The sequence below is a fragment of the Phasianus colchicus genome, chromosome 7 (genome assembly GCF_987193195.1).
Source record: "Phasianus colchicus chromosome 7, bPhaCol1.hap1.1, whole genome shotgun sequence".
Taxonomy (NCBI): domain Eukaryota; kingdom Metazoa; phylum Chordata; class Aves; order Galliformes; family Phasianidae; genus Phasianus; species Phasianus colchicus.
The window spans coordinates 12,616,261-12,633,533 of NC_143442.1; the positions used below are offsets into that span (position 1 = coordinate 12,616,261).

General features: G+C 37.6%; 1 protein-coding gene across 2 annotated transcripts in view; it reads left to right on the forward strand.

Moving 5' to 3' along the window:
• The window catches only part of CNTNAP5 (contactin associated protein family member 5), a 253,462-nt gene that overhangs the window by 113,285 nt on the left and 122,904 nt on the right, over positions 1 to 17,273 (forward strand). For both annotated transcript variants that reach the window (XM_090143720.1, XM_090143721.1), the window contains exons 6-8: positions 4,547 to 4,750; positions 6,130 to 6,314; positions 9,610 to 9,753. In XM_090143720.1, the coding sequence (XP_089999846.1) occupies positions 4,547 to 4,750; positions 6,130 to 6,314; positions 9,610 to 9,753 (533 nt within the window). The remainder of the gene's footprint in view (positions 1 to 4,546; positions 4,751 to 6,129; positions 6,315 to 9,609; positions 9,754 to 17,273) is intronic.

The following is a 17,273-nucleotide window of genomic DNA, read 5'->3' on the forward strand; positions in this document are numbered from 1 at the left end:
TTTTGGAGCGTGACTGTCCTCTGCTGAAAAGGTCTCAGGAACACAACCTTGTGCTAACTTTTGGCAAATGCAGCTTTCAATGTTGACTGCTTAGCAGGGGCAGATGGAAGGCATCCATCAGGCCTTGTTGGTCTCTAAGATCTCTACCAGGTCACAGTAACAAATAAAAAATATTGAAGAGTCAAATTAGAGATTAAGTACAATATGCACAGGATGCCAAAGGGGCTAGCTTACCATGTGACTGCAATGTACTGCTCTGTGGCATCCGCTGTTTTTTATTACTCCTGATATAGGTAATTTACTGTTATGAATTTATCCCAAACACTCTTGTGGCAAACAAAAGTACTTTCATTTTTTTCTCATTTCTTCCTGTTTCTTCCCTTTCTCTTTCTAACAGGCTACCAGTTGATATTGTTTATTTGGAACATACAAACATACATTTACCAGCAAAGCTGTCTCAAGCAGATGAGTATCTTGACCTTATCATATATGGATCAAAGGTCCTTAGGGAAAAAAAAAATCACATAAGGCTGTCAGATAAACTGGAATTTGCAGAGGACATGTGCATATTGATGTTTTCTTTCTCAGACAAACTATATTTCAATGAAATTTAATTGCGTTTATTTGAAATTCCTGCAAAAGTTCTATCCTCAAAATAGATACTGAAATAGGAGCAAGATGATCTCAGAAAGTATACAGTGATGCTTTCTGTTCAGAAAACATAATATATGATGTGTTAAATAGAAATTTCCATTAAGAGGTGTGTGTATGCTCTCACTGTCCATTTTCAGTGAAGAATCCAGAAGCAGTGTGATTGCAACAGATAACTGGAGTTGCCACAGAGGTGGTGTTCAGACAAATGGCAAACTAATTGCTTTGGATGCTGGAGGGAATGGGTCTATCTTTATACTTGGGAATAGTCTTGTTAGCTTAGCACGAGGGAAGAAATCTGCTGACACAATTGCTCTTATAGAATAAGATTTATAGCTGCATTGAAGATGCTGATCGTATTCTATAACTAGTTAAAGGCCCAAAATGCATCGGCAGGATCAGGATATGTTCGGTTAACAGGCTGGGAAATCACAAGAGAAACAATGATAGGGTCTGAGATAGGGTATCTTCTGCCTTTGAGAGATGAATTTTCATTTGCAGTTCAGCACTCTGATTTCTCATCTTTTGCTCTCATTGCTTCAGGGAATACAGTCTGATATTGTGTTCTCGATGAAATGATACTTTTGCTTGATCTTTTTTTTTCTTTTTGCCTCTTTCTCTTTCATTCCCCATCCCCTTGCCTTCTTCCATCTTCTCCTTCATCTTCTGACAAGACAAAAAAAGAAGAACACAAAAAGCCACATCCTGTATGAGAGACATTAACCCAGCCTAAGACAAATATCCAAAGAAGTAATTACCAAGAGACAGACAGATTTGTGATAGAAACAAAGCTGCCTAGCAGAACAGTCACCTTTGAGGTGCTCATCCACATTTTTCCCTTGGGATACATGACTGTGGAACAGGAGGCTGTATTGCTTCAGATGTCCTGAAGCCAGCAAGGCCTGGCCAGCCAGCAGGGTCATCAGTTCATATGGGGGACAGAGTTCCTACTTCCCACAGGGATCCAATGCTTCTGCTCATTGATACAGGTGCAAGAGTAAGAGTTTTTATCTCAAATTGCAGCAGTTCTTAGAGGATATTTTCATATTGAGAAGTAACTTTGCTGAGTAACTAGTTATTTTTCTCCAAAATCACTAGTAGGAGCATCTTTATAGGAAAAAACATGTATATTCTCTTCTGCTTCCTTGTTCATTCCTGCACAAGTAAACTCTGTTCTCTCACCTTGTTTCCTGTCTGTTATCTGCCAGCATAGCTAGTCCCATAGGTTGAGCCCTTTGGTCCTGAACTTTTATTTATTTTTTTATTCTTTATTTTTATTTTTATTTTTAGTGCTGAATTAACCTGATAATTCAGTTTCAACTGACTGTTTCTGTTTCCACCCACCCCTAAATGATTTTAATGTTTAGATCTGTTTTGGGAAAGCAAATTGAAGTATAGGAAACATATGAAGACTGAATGAAGTCTCTCTTCAGTGAACACCAGAAAATCAGCATGCAGTGCAGAATGAAACCACGTGTTGTGTTTTAGTTTTTAACTTCTGTAGATTTTCTTAGACTTGTAACATTTCTTATCCTTGTCTTCCACAAGCGAGTTACAAACATACACGTGTTCTAAATAAATACAAACAGGCTAGTTTTCTGCAATGACTACTAGAATAGTGCTGGATCTTCCAGTTTTTTATGGGAAGACAATTATTTGTTGTCATATAAACTGCTGCTAATGAATTCTGGATGCCAATATTAGCATATATTTGACATGTTCACATTTTATTCTGGGTTATTTGTTGGCTAGTGTCTTCACAACTGATAATGAGTGAAGGAGCACTTATCAGAAGCGGATTTCCTATTGTATTGTACTTTGTAAATGTTGAGGTCAGAACTGTTCTAGAAATTGTGTTACATTGTAGCTTAGAGTTAAGATTTTAAATACAAACCTCTTCACATGTTAGTACAGTTTAAAATATAAAAAAGAAGAAGAAAAATGGAAAAAAAAAACATCCCAACCCAAAACAAACCATTACTTCTGTTTTTAAAAGAGATAAAAATGAAAGTGCCATTAAACCCCAAGGAGTTGAAGAACTCTCAAAGGAGCTTAAAAGACTTAAAACCAACATCTTTAATACAGTTGCTGACCTTGAAGTCTTGATTGTTTTGCATGTGGACCTTTAAGTTATTTTTAAAAGAAAATGAAAAACTGATTGCTTTAGATTATCATTAAAATGTGGTTTGCAAACAAAGATAGCCTTTACTCTTTCTTCTTTGTTACTGCAAAGATATTCTTTGTCTTTATACGTGTATTCCAATAGTTTTGTAGCACGGTAAACACTTGTTCAGATTTTTTTCTTGCAATGTTAAGATTTTTCATAACAAAGAAAAAACTAATTTACAGAATTTACATATTTATAATTTACAAGTAGTTACTTTATTTGTAATTTGTGCTAAATTAGATTTGGATAGACTTAGAACTGAATTTTTGTAGGTTGCTCAGAAAGGAATGCTTCCTATTTATTTCTATGGAGATTACAGTGGATACAAGGAGCACAATAACACTATTTGATAGAGCAAATTCTCAGTTACAAAACGCTGTTGTAGCTATCTTTCAACATAGTCACAACCATTAGCTATGCATTTTCATCAACAATGATCAAGAGACTGGATCCCGTCTGTGTAAAAATGTGCACTAGCAGAGGTGTTTTATGGTTGCTGTAACAGCCTAATTGCTAGAAAAATGTTGGCCATACAGTCCAATTTTCACTTTGCTAACATCCATTATTTGGTCTCCATAAACATTCAGCAAACGTCAATGAATGTTAGTGGGTGTCATTTTGGAGGAATTTAGAGATGCACCTTTGCTTCATATGCACTTCTATGTCAGACAGCATTCTATCAGACTGACCTGTTGCTGCTGTCTGTTGAACAGCAATAAGATGTTATAAGAATATAGTAGGGAAGGTTCAACCTCTTCTGCCATATCAGCAACATCTGTCCTCTGATGTTGTGAACCAGTATAATAAAACAGGAGGCATTTGTTTTGGAGCAGTCCTGGCGTGCATCAGTCACATTTCACCAAATACCAAGTACCTCAAATTTTCTGGTTACATATGGAGAAAAAGAAAATAAAAATTTCCAAAGACATATTTTACTTAAAACACTATTTTGTTATGCAAAGAGAGTATTGCATTTTTCTGTGCTGCAGGAAATATTTATTGGAATTGAAGAGCTGATAGCTTGTTTCCCATCACTGTGATCAGGTTTTAGAGGATGGCTGAAGAGGGAAGTATGTTTTTAAATAGGATTTTCAAAGGTGTGTAATCAGTTTAGATGCTCAGTTCCCATGAAATCCCTTCAAAAGTTTTTTGAATTGATATTTGAACAGTTCTGTCAGCATACTCAATTTGCATGCAGAAACGTGGTTGATAAATGTCCATCACAAGCATGCAGCCAACCCTAGAGGCTAAGGTGGTGCTTATTTGGATGCAAAGGTAGATACAGATATGGCTGTGCAAAAACATCTCACCAGGCATTTCTGAAGGTACAAAACCTTGAGTGAGAGCTCAAGTACTTCAAAGTAATGAATAATATCCTGGGTGTGTTTCAGAGACAAACAACAAGTGTGACAAGGAATGCTCTGGAAATTTGAATCTAAACGAAGGTTTGTTTTAAAAAGTCAAGTGACAGAACAAACCCTATATGAGAAGGAGGAAAGGTGCAGAGTACTTCTGTTTTTTCATAGTGTTTCCCGAACAGAGTAAGAGGGCTTATAAATGGCTGAAATGTGGTATGGTTCCAGTGTTGCACAGCTGCTATGTATGTCCTGTGGATTTACACTTCTGAGAATACCAAGCTCCAAACAGTAATTGAAACAATCCTGAAATGTTTTGATCCCTCTCTTGATGCTGTCTCTCCTCTTCATTTTGTCATCTTCTTTCCTTCAGAGTCGGATATTGCAGACTTTGATGGCAGAAGCTCCCTCCTCTACAGGTTCAATCAGAAGCTTATGAGCACATTCAAAGATGTGGTTTCCTTAAAGTTCAAAAGCATGCAGGAGGATGGAGTCTTATTCCACGGAGAAGGACAACGTGGAGACTATATTACCCTGGAACTGCAGAAGGGGAAGCTCTCCTTGCACATCAACCTGGGTGAGGGCAATTAAGCTTGCTGGTTCACATATTACTCTAACAAAGATTGTCTTAGTTTTTTTGTTTGTTTTGTTTTGTTTTTTGTTTTGTTACATTAAGCACAAACTAGAAACTTCAGCTCAGATCAGTAGTGATTCTATGGGCTTGGGGTTCAAAGGGTTTATTGTCTTTTTTTTTTTTCGTTCTGGAATCAAAATTTTGCAGAGAATACAGAAATGAAATCTCTCTTTGATCAAAGTATCATGTACTTGGATATTGCATTGTTTCTAGAGATGGTTGCTGTTGAGCACCGTGAATATCTGGAAGATTATTACCATGTGGTCATGTTGGGTTGCATGGGCAGATGAAAGACTGGATTAGTTTCTCTTTGTAGAAGAGCATTTGCTTTTTCTTGGTGAATGTACTTTGATGTTAGGTGCTACTGTAAGTAGGAGTGATCAATCTCTAGCCTTATTGCAAAATCTTCATTAGCTTCAGTTGTGGGAGAGCCATGGTTATTTCCTCAGCAGCCCCTGCTGACTCACATTTCTCATACTCATTTGTCCTCTGCTCCCAAGTGTTTCATGGTGGGATAAGAATAAGATATAGTTAAATATATTGTTACTTCTTCCTCGGGAGAGACTCTGTGAATGCGTCATCTCAGATAAGAGTTATTTTCTTTCAGCAGTAGCCCCAAATCTACAGATTTTAGCCATTTCATATTCTCTGTGTGCATTCATGTGCCACGGACAAGGATTTTGATGTCTGTTCTTCAGTGTGCTTGCATCTTGATTGACAGTTTTGGAGCATGTCTTCTTTCTATTCTGCTGGGATATAAAAAAGGACACATTCCTTTTCAGACCCTCTGATTTAAGTGTTTAGACATACAGCCAGCCAGAATACAGAAGAGTGCTACAAATAAGTGAGGTTAGAGTCTAAATATTTTTATGATTCTTGATCTAAACTTGTGGAGATCTAGAATGGGTTTAAGAATTTTTTTGAACTAAATGAAACCCTTGCATTCATGTTTCTCCACTGATTTGTGATTGTATTGCTTGTTTTTCCTCCAAAAATAGTCAGATGCAATATTATCATTAAAATATGAGAAAAACACATAGTTGCAACTGAAACATCAGGAGTAGCTTTTTTGCGTGAATATTCCACAGATTTTAGTGCTACAGAAAGGGAGCTCTTAAGACACCAAGGAAAGAAATGTGTGTGTACATGCAGGTATAAATGAGAGGCCCAAAGAACCTAAGGGGGAAGCTTTGTGAAAGATCTGTTTCTGGACAGGAATCTGGTTTGTTTTTAGTAGCACATGAGCTCATCTTGAGTCTGAATTCTTTAGATAAGGGTGTTGAGGTTACTCTGGTGTCTTATGCCTGTTTCTTCCCCTTCAGGGGACTCCAACCTGCACTTCACTAACAGCCACACATCCATCACCCTGGGCAGCCTCCTGGATGACCAACACTGGCACTCAGTTCTCATAGAGCGCTTCAACAAGCAGGTGAACTTCACAGTGGACAAGCATACTCAGCATTTTCGGACGAAGGGGGATTCGGATCACTTAGATATTGATTACGAGGTGTGTGAAACCCTTTTAATGAAAATCTGGGAGATGAGGCTGAACTAGCGTAAAATGAATGTGGTGAAAAACATCCACTCAACAAAGCTATTTCTTTCCAGCAGAGATCTTTATTTAATGTTTCCTTCCCAGAAAGCTCCTTTAGCAAGCATAAAGTACATTAGTGCAATTCTACATGTGACAGTCTTAGTAAATAACCAGTCTGTTGTCAAATACATACTGGATTATGATTATATTAAAAGTAAGCGAGAATTTGATCTAAATCTTCATACCTGCTTTGGTGGGGTTCTGGGTTCTGGCCAAATCTCCAGGGAGTACTCTTGTACGCAGAAAGAGGTTCTGTGACACCATCTCCAATATTATTTTAATGGGACCATTGAGCACTATCCTTGCATCCTGTATCTGATAGCCACGATTAGGGGAATCCTGGCTCTGAGCTGTGCTTTTCCAGCCACGACCATACTCAAATGGTTCTCTGTAGAGATGAGCAGGTAGAGACTACTCCCTTCCTTGTAGAAGTGGAATGCCCTGGCAAAAGCGGTTGAAAGATCTGGCTGTGACCCAGGTCCCCCCAGATCTAGGGGTGTGATTCTGAACATACTGGTGAGCAGAAGAAACATCCTTCCTTCCCATCAATGTCCCAGTCAGATGTACTCCTCTGTGATGAGGCCAAAGTGTGGCAGAGAGCAGCTCTTCAGTGCTTATGGCTCATAGTGAAAAATAACTAGAAAATAAAAAACAGCAACGCTCTTATTTCTACATCATATCTATATGCAAGACAGTTCTTCATCTGTTCTTTCCACTTATACACACCTACTTGCAAATTATACATGTTCATTTTTATCCCCATGTGCTTGTCTACCAAGTTTTGTTAGCCCACAAGGCATGAGGTCATGCTTGCACAGTCAGAGCCATCACCCTGCCTGGATCTGTTGAGGTGTCATGGTTCATTTCTCCGAGACTAGAAGCTTCCTCTCTGCACTTTGAATTCATTTCTCTACAAAGGATCAATTCCCAGTGCACATTAGTGACAAATGTGGATGGCTTGGCAGTGGCAGGTGCCTGCTCTCTGTTCCTCTCATGCTCCAGCTGAATTTCCTCTCCTTGCATTTCACAAAGTATAGTGAGGAAAGTGGTACCCATCTCTGTTAACTAACCAGTTGGGCAGTAAGACTTTGGAACAGCTGCAGACAACACTAACCAGAGTCAAAGCTGTATCTGCTTTTAAGGTGAAGTTGGGAAGACTAAACAATTGAGTCATCAGCTTTCCTAATTCCAAAATCATAAAATTTCTTGCTTTCTGCTGCAAGATTGATGCCAACTAGGGAAAACTCAGGCTCCAATGTAATTGGCAGAACATTCTTCCAGATGTTCTGAAATGGGAAGCGTAGTGAAGATCTTCAGCAGAAATAAATTAGCATGTCAGCACTGACCTCTGTGGCACTCAGTCCTGGTCCCTAGTGCTCGGTATTTTATACAAGGTGTTTTCTCCTATTTGCACTGAAATGGTCTTTCAATTGAACATGACACCAATATATTCTAATGAAAGTTTATCTCAACACACTTTGGGGGATTAAAGGCCTTACTGAGGGTAGTAAACCCATTAGTTTGGTAATTAAAATTATTACCAATCACAAAGAAAACAGTTTTCTTTATAATGCACTGGTATAATTAATATTGATTTTTCTTTTGGTTTTGAAACCCAATGCGGAGTCTCTAAAGAGCAGATGGAAAGAACAGAACATGAAAGAAGGAAAATATGGTGCTTTAAGGAAGAACTAATGTATCTCTCTGGAAAAAAAAACATTGCTACCACATAGGCCCTCATGCCAATAACAGATTTGCAAGTGATGTAAAGTAGCAGTCTGTTCACTCTTTATTTCTGCAAAATTATCAATTAATACAACTGAGGCACGAGTTCATTAAGGACTTGTTTTCAAAGAAGTGCTATCAAGGTTATCCAGGGAGATTTAATTTGCTTATGTGTCCTGGCTTGCTAGATGGAGTGGGAGGAAAAACAATTCCCAAATTTCCCTTTACTTTTGTAATAATGAGCTGAGGCATTAGGAGTAGCAACTGAGGAATAAGGCTGACCAGGTTCCAGCAGCCATCAGTGTCTGGGGTGCCTCACAGCACTGCTTGTCTGTGCTGCAATCGATACAGCAGGTTTGGAGCATAGCTCCCAACATGCTGAAAACACTGAGAAATGGGGGGGCTGCAGAATCTTGCATTGTATCATTTATGAAGCTGCTTCATGCAAGGGGAAGATGAGGTGAAAAAAAAAATAAATAAAAACAAACAAGAAAAAAATGAGAGGTTTAGCAAATAAGATTTTGTAAAAAAAAAAAAAAAAAAAAAAACTAATTAGAAATGGTCTGTATGTCTGGAAAATGGAAATATGCTTAACAGAAGTTTTAGGCTTGGAGTTGGTGTTGTGTTAAAAGGCAGCTTTCTGAGTGATGCCCAATTAGACACAGGAAGTCCAATTATGTTCAATATATGAATGATCATGATTATAGATTCACAAATAGTGCAAATAATTATATTTAATTTTCCTTAGGAACAAAATGGGATTGTGTTCCAAGGATTTTGAAAGCCTTATTGTCTTTCTCTGTCCCCTGTAAAGATTTAGCCCTTCTCTAAAGTGATTAGTTGCTATCGGTATAATACTAACATATTGCAGTACTTAAAAAAAAGAAAATCTTAACTTTTGTTTAAATGTGTAACCTGCAGTACTTTTCCATTACACTGCTCACTCTCAAATACTGTGTGCAAGCCCAAACCACAATGAAATTTGAGGCAAAACATTTGCAAGACATACATGGGGTAGTCTGTGAGTGTGATACTTCCCTCCACTGGCTAAAGCCAGAACTGTTCAAATACTTGGTGGGTGGAAAGATGTGACTCCAGTTCACAGGTACTTCCATTGCTCTGTGGGAATTTTATTTCCCTATTGCTCCAGCAGTGTTTCCTGGCTGCTGTGCTTTGTTGCTCAGTCTCCTGGTCAGAGGGACCACGGGTTGGAGTCTGAGTATTCCTGGTGGAGGACTGTTTGATGAGGTGGTGCATAATGGCACATGAAAGCCTTTTGCAAAAGAGAGATCTCTGCGGCAGCAGTGTTTCTCAAACAGCTGTAATGCTACACTGTCTGTAATTCCCATGCTGGGCAGCATGTGCTCTATTCTGTTTTCAGATGTGATGCTGTAAACATGATTTGTCTCTGAGATAATAACCCAATTGTCTGTATGGAGCTTTCTGTGTGGTAACTAAATGCTGCTCTTGTTCTTTCCAAAAGCTCAGCTTTGGAGGCATTCCTGTCCCAGGGAAACCAGGAACCTTTCAGAGGAAAAACTTCCATGGCTGCATTGAGAACCTTTATTACAATGGAGTCAATATAATTGACCTGGCAAAAAGGCGCAAACCTCAGATCTATACTGTGGTAAGAGACAGTGCTGTTTACTTTCCTTCTTACTTCCCTGCTGTTGGTGCTGCTGGCTGTATTGAATGAACAAGTTCAGATTTAGATAGCTATTGCATATTTACTTTGTTAAAATAGTATTACTGATGCTAGCATCAGCTAGCTCTGACTGCTATGGTGGGACACATTAAAAGATACATGTGCAAATTAATGAGTTTCTCTGACTTTGCAAGTATATCAGAATTTGTTTGGAAAAACTTTTTACTTTCTTCTGCAAGATGAAAATATATCTTTCTGATGGCATGAGAAATAACAGTTTTTTGTCTGAATAACTCAGATAAAATCTTATTTTCTGAGCCATTCCCCATCTCTATTGTGTACACTAGAAGCAAAGTTTTATTCTGCTGTTTCATTTGGTATTATAGAGACAAATGATTGTTTTTTTTACTAAGAAAAATGTTTTCCTTTATACCGACCCTTATATTCAGCATATTATTAACAGTTCTGAAAACCATTCACCTGTTTCTAATGTCTCTAAATGTGAGAGAGCAGAGCTAAAGTAAAAGGAATTAGTCTTGTCCAGGCTGCTAAGATAAGGTATACAAGTAACTCACACCTAATAGTGTCCAAAGTTACAAATTTATTTAAATATAGCATAAGCAAAATAAGCTATCTTTTATATTGTAAGTACAGAAAGCAGTACACTCTTGTGCAGTGTTCAGAAGTATTAAATAATTCAGCTCTTTGTTTTGCTTAATCCTTACTCCTTCACCATGTTTGCAATCAAACCTTTAGCTAGTACTGCGTCTTTGGAGAATACTGAATCAAAAGTACTTCTGGCTTTCATTACATTTTCTGGTTTGTAGTAAGGTGTATGAACAGATTGAAGCTGCAACAAAGCAAACCAGAAGTCCAAGAGAAATCCTTACCTTACTCACTTTCCCTGCCTAGGGCTAGACTGAATACACAAGGAAACGGAAAACAGAACGTGGATAGGTAAGAAGTCCTGCATCACGTTGCTGGCTGTTAAGATTGTCTCCAGGATGCTCCTCTAGCAGGAGACTGAGAGACTTTAACTTTAATAACTGAAGTTTGATTGTTCTGACTCAGGACTCTAAGGTATAAATCTTACGAACTGTGTTAAATTGCTCTGCCTCTCAGCTTACTTTCGAAGGGGAGAAAAGAGACTTGGCCTGTTTCTTAGGTCATTAAATAGCTGGTTGGTTTTTTTTGCCAGGTGGGTAATCTGAAGGCCTTCCTAAAGGGGAAAAGAAAAACTTTGAATGTTCTTTTTCTCTTTTGGGTACTGTCTAGGCGTGACAGAGCCCTAAGCAATTAAAGTCACAATACTTAATTTAGTTAATGCTAGATTGAAGGTCTAGAAATCTTTCTTCTTTAGTCAAGTTAAAATAAAGGGGATATGACACATCCTTCTGTCTCCCACACAGATGTGATGGTTTTAAAGAAAATGTTTTTAAGACTGGCTGCTCTACTGCATTTTGCAAAATTTGTGAGCTGTTATGTTCTGTGTCTGTGCCACTTAGTTTATACGCAGTACTCAGAAAAGTTACTGCATTCACAAATGCCTCATATTTTTGTTTGAAAATCCTTCCATAAGTAAGCATCTCCTGCAAATCTGGTATCTTCCAGCATTCTTTCTACCACAGCTATTTATCTCCTCTAGCAATTTTCAGGTACTTCCAGCCGTAACAGGTTAATATCCCTCTCCCATCTTCTTGCTCTTCCCTATCCCTTAGCCATTTGCTTATTCAAATTAAAATATCTTGTTCTTGCTAAATGTACTTTTCTGTCTGCCAGATTTCTTCTGCACCTAAACGCAGAAATACTTTAAATTTGGAGAATAAGCTCCAAGTTCATTGAAGTTTTCAAGCAGCAGTCCGTATCCATAGGGAGCTACAAGCTTCTAAGCTTTTTGTCTCTGTAGTTACTGAGGCTGTCTGAAATAGAAATGCAATTAAAGGAACAGCACAGGAATAGAATTAAATATATCAAGGGCTTTTGATCATTTCTTCCAACAACTTTTGATCCCTTCCCCCAAGCTGGAGATTGCCACAGAAGGTTCTGTGTTATTAGTCCACGAAATATCTTTGTCTCCAAACAAAAGATAAGGTCAAACCAAACATTGGGATTAGAAAGCCTTTAGTGCTCAGCAGAGACATTATGTTTTTGGCCTCCGAAGCAGAGGTGGCCTTCAGCACATAGACTCTGCTTCATTCTGTGTCCATTTGGGATCACTGACACAGTTAATGAGCTGAACTTGTTGGGTTTTCATACCCAGCAACATCTTTGTTTTGTTTTGTTCTACTGCTTACATCTTTCGATTGATACGTCAGCTTTAGAGGTATACATTTCCTGTTATGAAGTTCCTTATCCATAGAAATAAATCCCACATCAGCTGCATTTAAAGTCAGGGTAAGAAACTAGAGGTTGTCAGTGACAGATGCTGGGCTATGTCGTACTCTTGGGTTGTGGGTATGATTATCATTCTGACTGTTCTTTTCTATAACTCATTTGCAGTTGTCAGACTTGCAACAAATCCTCTTGAGAAAACATCTTAAGATAATAAGGCAACTACTCTCTTTTGGACTTGCATTTGCCTTCAGAATTACTTTTTTTTGTGTGTGTATTGCCTCGTGTTTCACCTCTCTCTGTGGTAGCCCTATTTGGCCAGGCCATCTACATTCTCTCTGGTGTTCCTTTTGTCCCCAGTGGCATGTTGCAGTTTTTTTTTTTTTTTTTAAATTCCCTTAGGTTCTTGAGTGTGGTGAAATGCCAGGGGATCTTTTATTTTTCCTCTTAAGCAGTTACTGTTTTAAATTGCAAGTGGTCTGAAGAAGTCAATTTTCTGTAATTAATACTTTCATGATTGTAAGGCTATATCCTTGGGAAGCCTTTGAAAATACTTTAAAATAATAATTTAAATATCTTTCCTATTACTAGTTGTGTCTAGGTTCTCAACATAAAAGCAGCACAGAATGCTCATCATGAGGAGTTGTACAGCAGCCACTCTTCCTGGGCCACTAGTTAGGAGCAGGAGCTACATTTCCAAGAAACAGAACATTGTTCCCTGTGGGTTACTTGATTTATCGATATCTGAGATTCTGAAGCCCTTGCTGAAGGATTTTGGCTATACTAAAAATGTGTAAATTCAGGAGCAGAATGGATAAGATTTAGGAAGGTAAATCCATTAATGATTGCTAAATATTGGGAACTGTATTTTCAACCCAGGCCGTTCTATGATTCTTTTATGTCTGACTGAAGGAGTAGTTAGTGGAAAACAGTTAAAGACTCAGAGATCACTAGCAGGAGATAACAGCTGTTTTTGTATTCTTCTTTAGACAGCCATCTATAGATGCTTATGAAGGCAAGATGGACCTTAGGTCTGCCCCAATACAACTGCTGTTATTTGAGGGTACAGAACTTTTTTTAACGTGATGCTCACTGCGGTGCCTGGTGTCACTTGGTTGTAGACGGAGGACTGTAGGGAATCCCCAGATTCATACACATCTTACAGATGAGAACAGATAAATTTAAGGAGCAGTAACTATTTCCTTCTCTGCACTAAATCCAAAGGGAAGTATCTCTGGCAGAGTGATTTAGCCACCAGTGTCTACTTAGATCTGTACTCAGATTGTATCACTAGAAACTACCCTAATATGAAGATCTGTGACCAGGGTGTAAGACTTGTTCTGTCTCAGTGGCTTATCGTGCCAAAATAGGCAACTGTCTAGCTAAAAGAAAGAAATGAAGAGGTCATGAAAAGTTGTAGTTATGATCTTGTCAGTATTCTACTGTATGCATTTGGTGAAATTGAGGAAAGCACTCTCCCTCTTTCTCTTCCTTTACCTTTGCCTAATAGGAATTGGAGTTGTATTTTTATTTAGTAGACTAAACCATACACTGACTTGAGAGGAGTGCAGGATATTTGTACATTAGAAGTTGTCGGCCCTCATACATGCTTGAATTTCTACGTCAGCTTGTAGTGTTGAATCTGGGACTGACAATTCAACACAGCAAGGGATGTGATGACATGTAAATGCATCATTGTAGTGCCTCAGGGAAATAACCAATTGCCAGCATCAAAGAGCAAGGAGAGATACCTAGTGACAGGAGAATGTAAACTAATAATTCATTCCCTTTATAGAGAATCCAAACATGCTATTTTATCAAGTTGATTTGAGATGCCTTCATCTTGAGAAGAATTTGCTTGTCTATACACATCTCCTTTTACCAAATTTATTTAAAAAAAAAAAAAAAGTTTTATCTAATTATTTAACGAATATTTGTGTGTTTAACAACTGTTAAAAAGAGAACAACTGAGTTTGCTGTTCTTTTGATAAAGCACATGAAATCAGATTCTGGAAATGTCTGGTTCCTGTAAAACTATCTATGTATGCTTTCTTCTGTCTACCCACCTGCTCTCTTTGTCTTCAGATAATTCTCCTTCACAACCTACCAGTACTATAGGACAGAAGAAGGTCTATATAAATAGCATTCATTTTAAGGTCCCATTTTTTTGTTGCTCAATGATGTGACAGAACAGCTTTGGAAGAAATTGTCACCTCAGTCAAATTCTTGAAATAAAGTGTATTTAAATGACAATTTTTCCATTTATTTCAGTTGATTTTGTCTACAATTTTAAAGGCTTTCAGTTTGTAAATATTTAATCCGTCATCTGGCTGCAATAATGCACTTTCCTTTTCTTGATAAAATAGTTTGTGTTAGGATTTTGATAGTTGTAAAAAAGCCAGTCTTTCAGCGAGTTCTACCGTATTTTTTTTTTTTTTGTAAGACTAGATGGCATGTGCAAAAAATGGCAAAGTTCTGAGCAAACAAGGCCTCTTTTGAAAGTCATTAGCCTTTGGCAAATTGCAGGGTAGAAACAAATTCAGAAATGAATTTATTACATGATCTGCATAGTCAAAGTGAGTGAACAGGGCAGTTAGTGCCTGCTGAGCAGAGGAGGATGTTACAAGAAGGGAGGTGATAAGGCAGTTTGTCTCTGTAGGAGAGCAAGAGAGATGGCTAATTATTGTCATAGGAGTTAGTGGGGGATAAAGACAGTGGGGGAGAGTGTAATTTACAGTAAAGTCAAGGCTTAAATGTCTTTTTTTTTTTAAGGTCTTATTTCAATTGGCAAGACCCAGCCTAATGTTTGGCTGCCTAGAAAAACAAGAGTGCAAGCTGACCACCATCTGTGAGGAGCCTGAAGTCTAGGCAGTTCTTACCAATCGTTTAAACTGGTGCTGTGATATGATACACAAATGACTGAAATTTGAAAGAGGAAATCCTAATAAAGAAAACTAATTATAATAATATAAATCTGATCAGAATTGCTTTCTATGCATTTCTCTATTTTGAGGTAGATGTGACTCTGTTTTAATAATAATAATTCAAAAAAATCTCCTTGCTACTATATTTTGTTTCAGATAAAACAAAATAAACTGCAGATCCGTTTACCCTGAACTGGAAGAAAAAAAAAAGGGGGCTTGGATTATGCATTTTTGCCTCCTTGATTTTAGACATCTATCTTAAGTCACTTTTAGTAAGGTGATTTTGAAAGCCTGGCTTCATTCCTGCTCATTATTTAAAGGAGGGAAAATACTAAGTGATCCATATTTTGTTTGCATTTCCTACTATAAACTTATAGTCCTTTTCCTTTTTCTTTCTGTGTAAACAATGTATGATTTTTCCAAATTAGCTTTTATTTTCTCCGATCTTTTGCAAGCAAAACTTAGCTATTGTGACATAAAATGAAACATCAGAAAAGTACAGTTACTATGATCATAATGATGATAAGATCCTTAGTTTTATTGCTGTTCAGCAACATCGTCAGGTTAAGAGACAGAGAATGCCTGAGCTAAAGAGTATCTGGAAATGTCTAACCACACATCTCATCCCTGATTCTGTCACAGTCAAAATGTTTCACTTTTTTTGGAAGCTTGCATTTTGTTAAATGTTGTTTTCACATAGGAACATTATCTTAATGTAAATAAAACTAAAATCAACATGATAGCCAGTTAGATTTTTGTTGACAAATGTCGTGTCTAGGGTCAGTGAAGACAGGAGTTGTCTGTCATAAGGATGATTAACACAAAAATGTGTTAATTTCAGAGAAAACTAGGTCAGGATAGCTTTCAGGTTTCCATCATGAAATTTAGATCAGAGAAAGAGAAACCCACATCAGTATAAGAGCTTTTCTCTTTTCACCCCTTCTGCTGGGGTGGAGTTGGACTTGCTCACTCAGAAGACAAATCCTAGCTCAAGTAACAGCATACATCTTGGTGCTACAACATCTCATTTGAAGACAATTTGCATCAACATGCCAGCAGCCTGAAGCTGGTATCACACTTAGCAGAATCTTGATTTGAAATGCTTTTTTTAAACCTGTATATGTCTCATGATAGTTTTGCTTGAGGTAGTTACTATAAAAACAGTAAAGTTTCCCAAGATTCCCCATTCTTGGATTCCAGTTACTAAGAGATAAGTGACAGTCTTTCTTCTTACCATTTTAAAACTATCAGAAATCACTTTTTTATTAATCTCTTTACGAATTCAACTGCAACCTCACTCATCACAGCTAGAAATAGCCTTCCAATTTCCAACCTGGAGATATTCTTGCTGGTTTATTCTCATTTATATCTCAGGCAGGGCTGGGATTTTAGTTCCCTAACCTGTCACATGAAATCTTCCTTTCTAACCCTCTACAGAAAACTAGATATCCTTTTCATTGGATAGTATCCATAGAATCATTAATGAGGCAGCTTTGTGCCTATTTGATGCTTCAACCCATGGGTAGAGGGAGAGGTTAAAAATAGTCATTTATTTGCTCTTCCTTTTCAATCTGTCATCTTGGTCTGCATTCTTTGGTAGGCTAAATGTTGAGGATTTCAGTTCAGCTGTCAATTTGAGTAATTTCCCAGTGCGTATTACTTTTGATTAGTATTCCATGAGAGCAAGGAAGATGTATAAGAAACTTATAGAATCATAAAATGGCTTGGTTTGGAAGAGACCTTAAAGATTATCTCGTTTCAACCCACCTGTCATTGTAGCAGTCCTCAGCTAGAAAAAAATGAAATGGTTCATTAAGCTTATACAGGTTTTATTCAAGTCCCACAGAAGTCACTGGGTAGACTCCAGTCAGTTTCAGATCAGGCTTATGGTTTAAAGGGTTTTATTCTATGTAATCCTCTATTATCCTCATCACTTAGCAACTGTGTTCTTTCATTCTCTTTTTAATAGGAGAGATACTGATTCTTCTTAAAATGCTGTAACGTGCTTTCACTAGTTCAACAGCTTACTTAGACAAGGACAACCTCTGCAACTGTACAGCTTGTGCAGAAATCTGGAGTGATTACACTATTGTAGGACTGCCATCTTAAGTGTTATGGTAGCTATTTGAACACATTGTGAATATCTCAATTTAATTTATAGGTTCAGATAGTTTCTCATGTAAGAATAGTAAAAACTCCTTTAGAAAGACTTAATTGCTTATCAGAGCAATCGTTAATCAGTCTGGA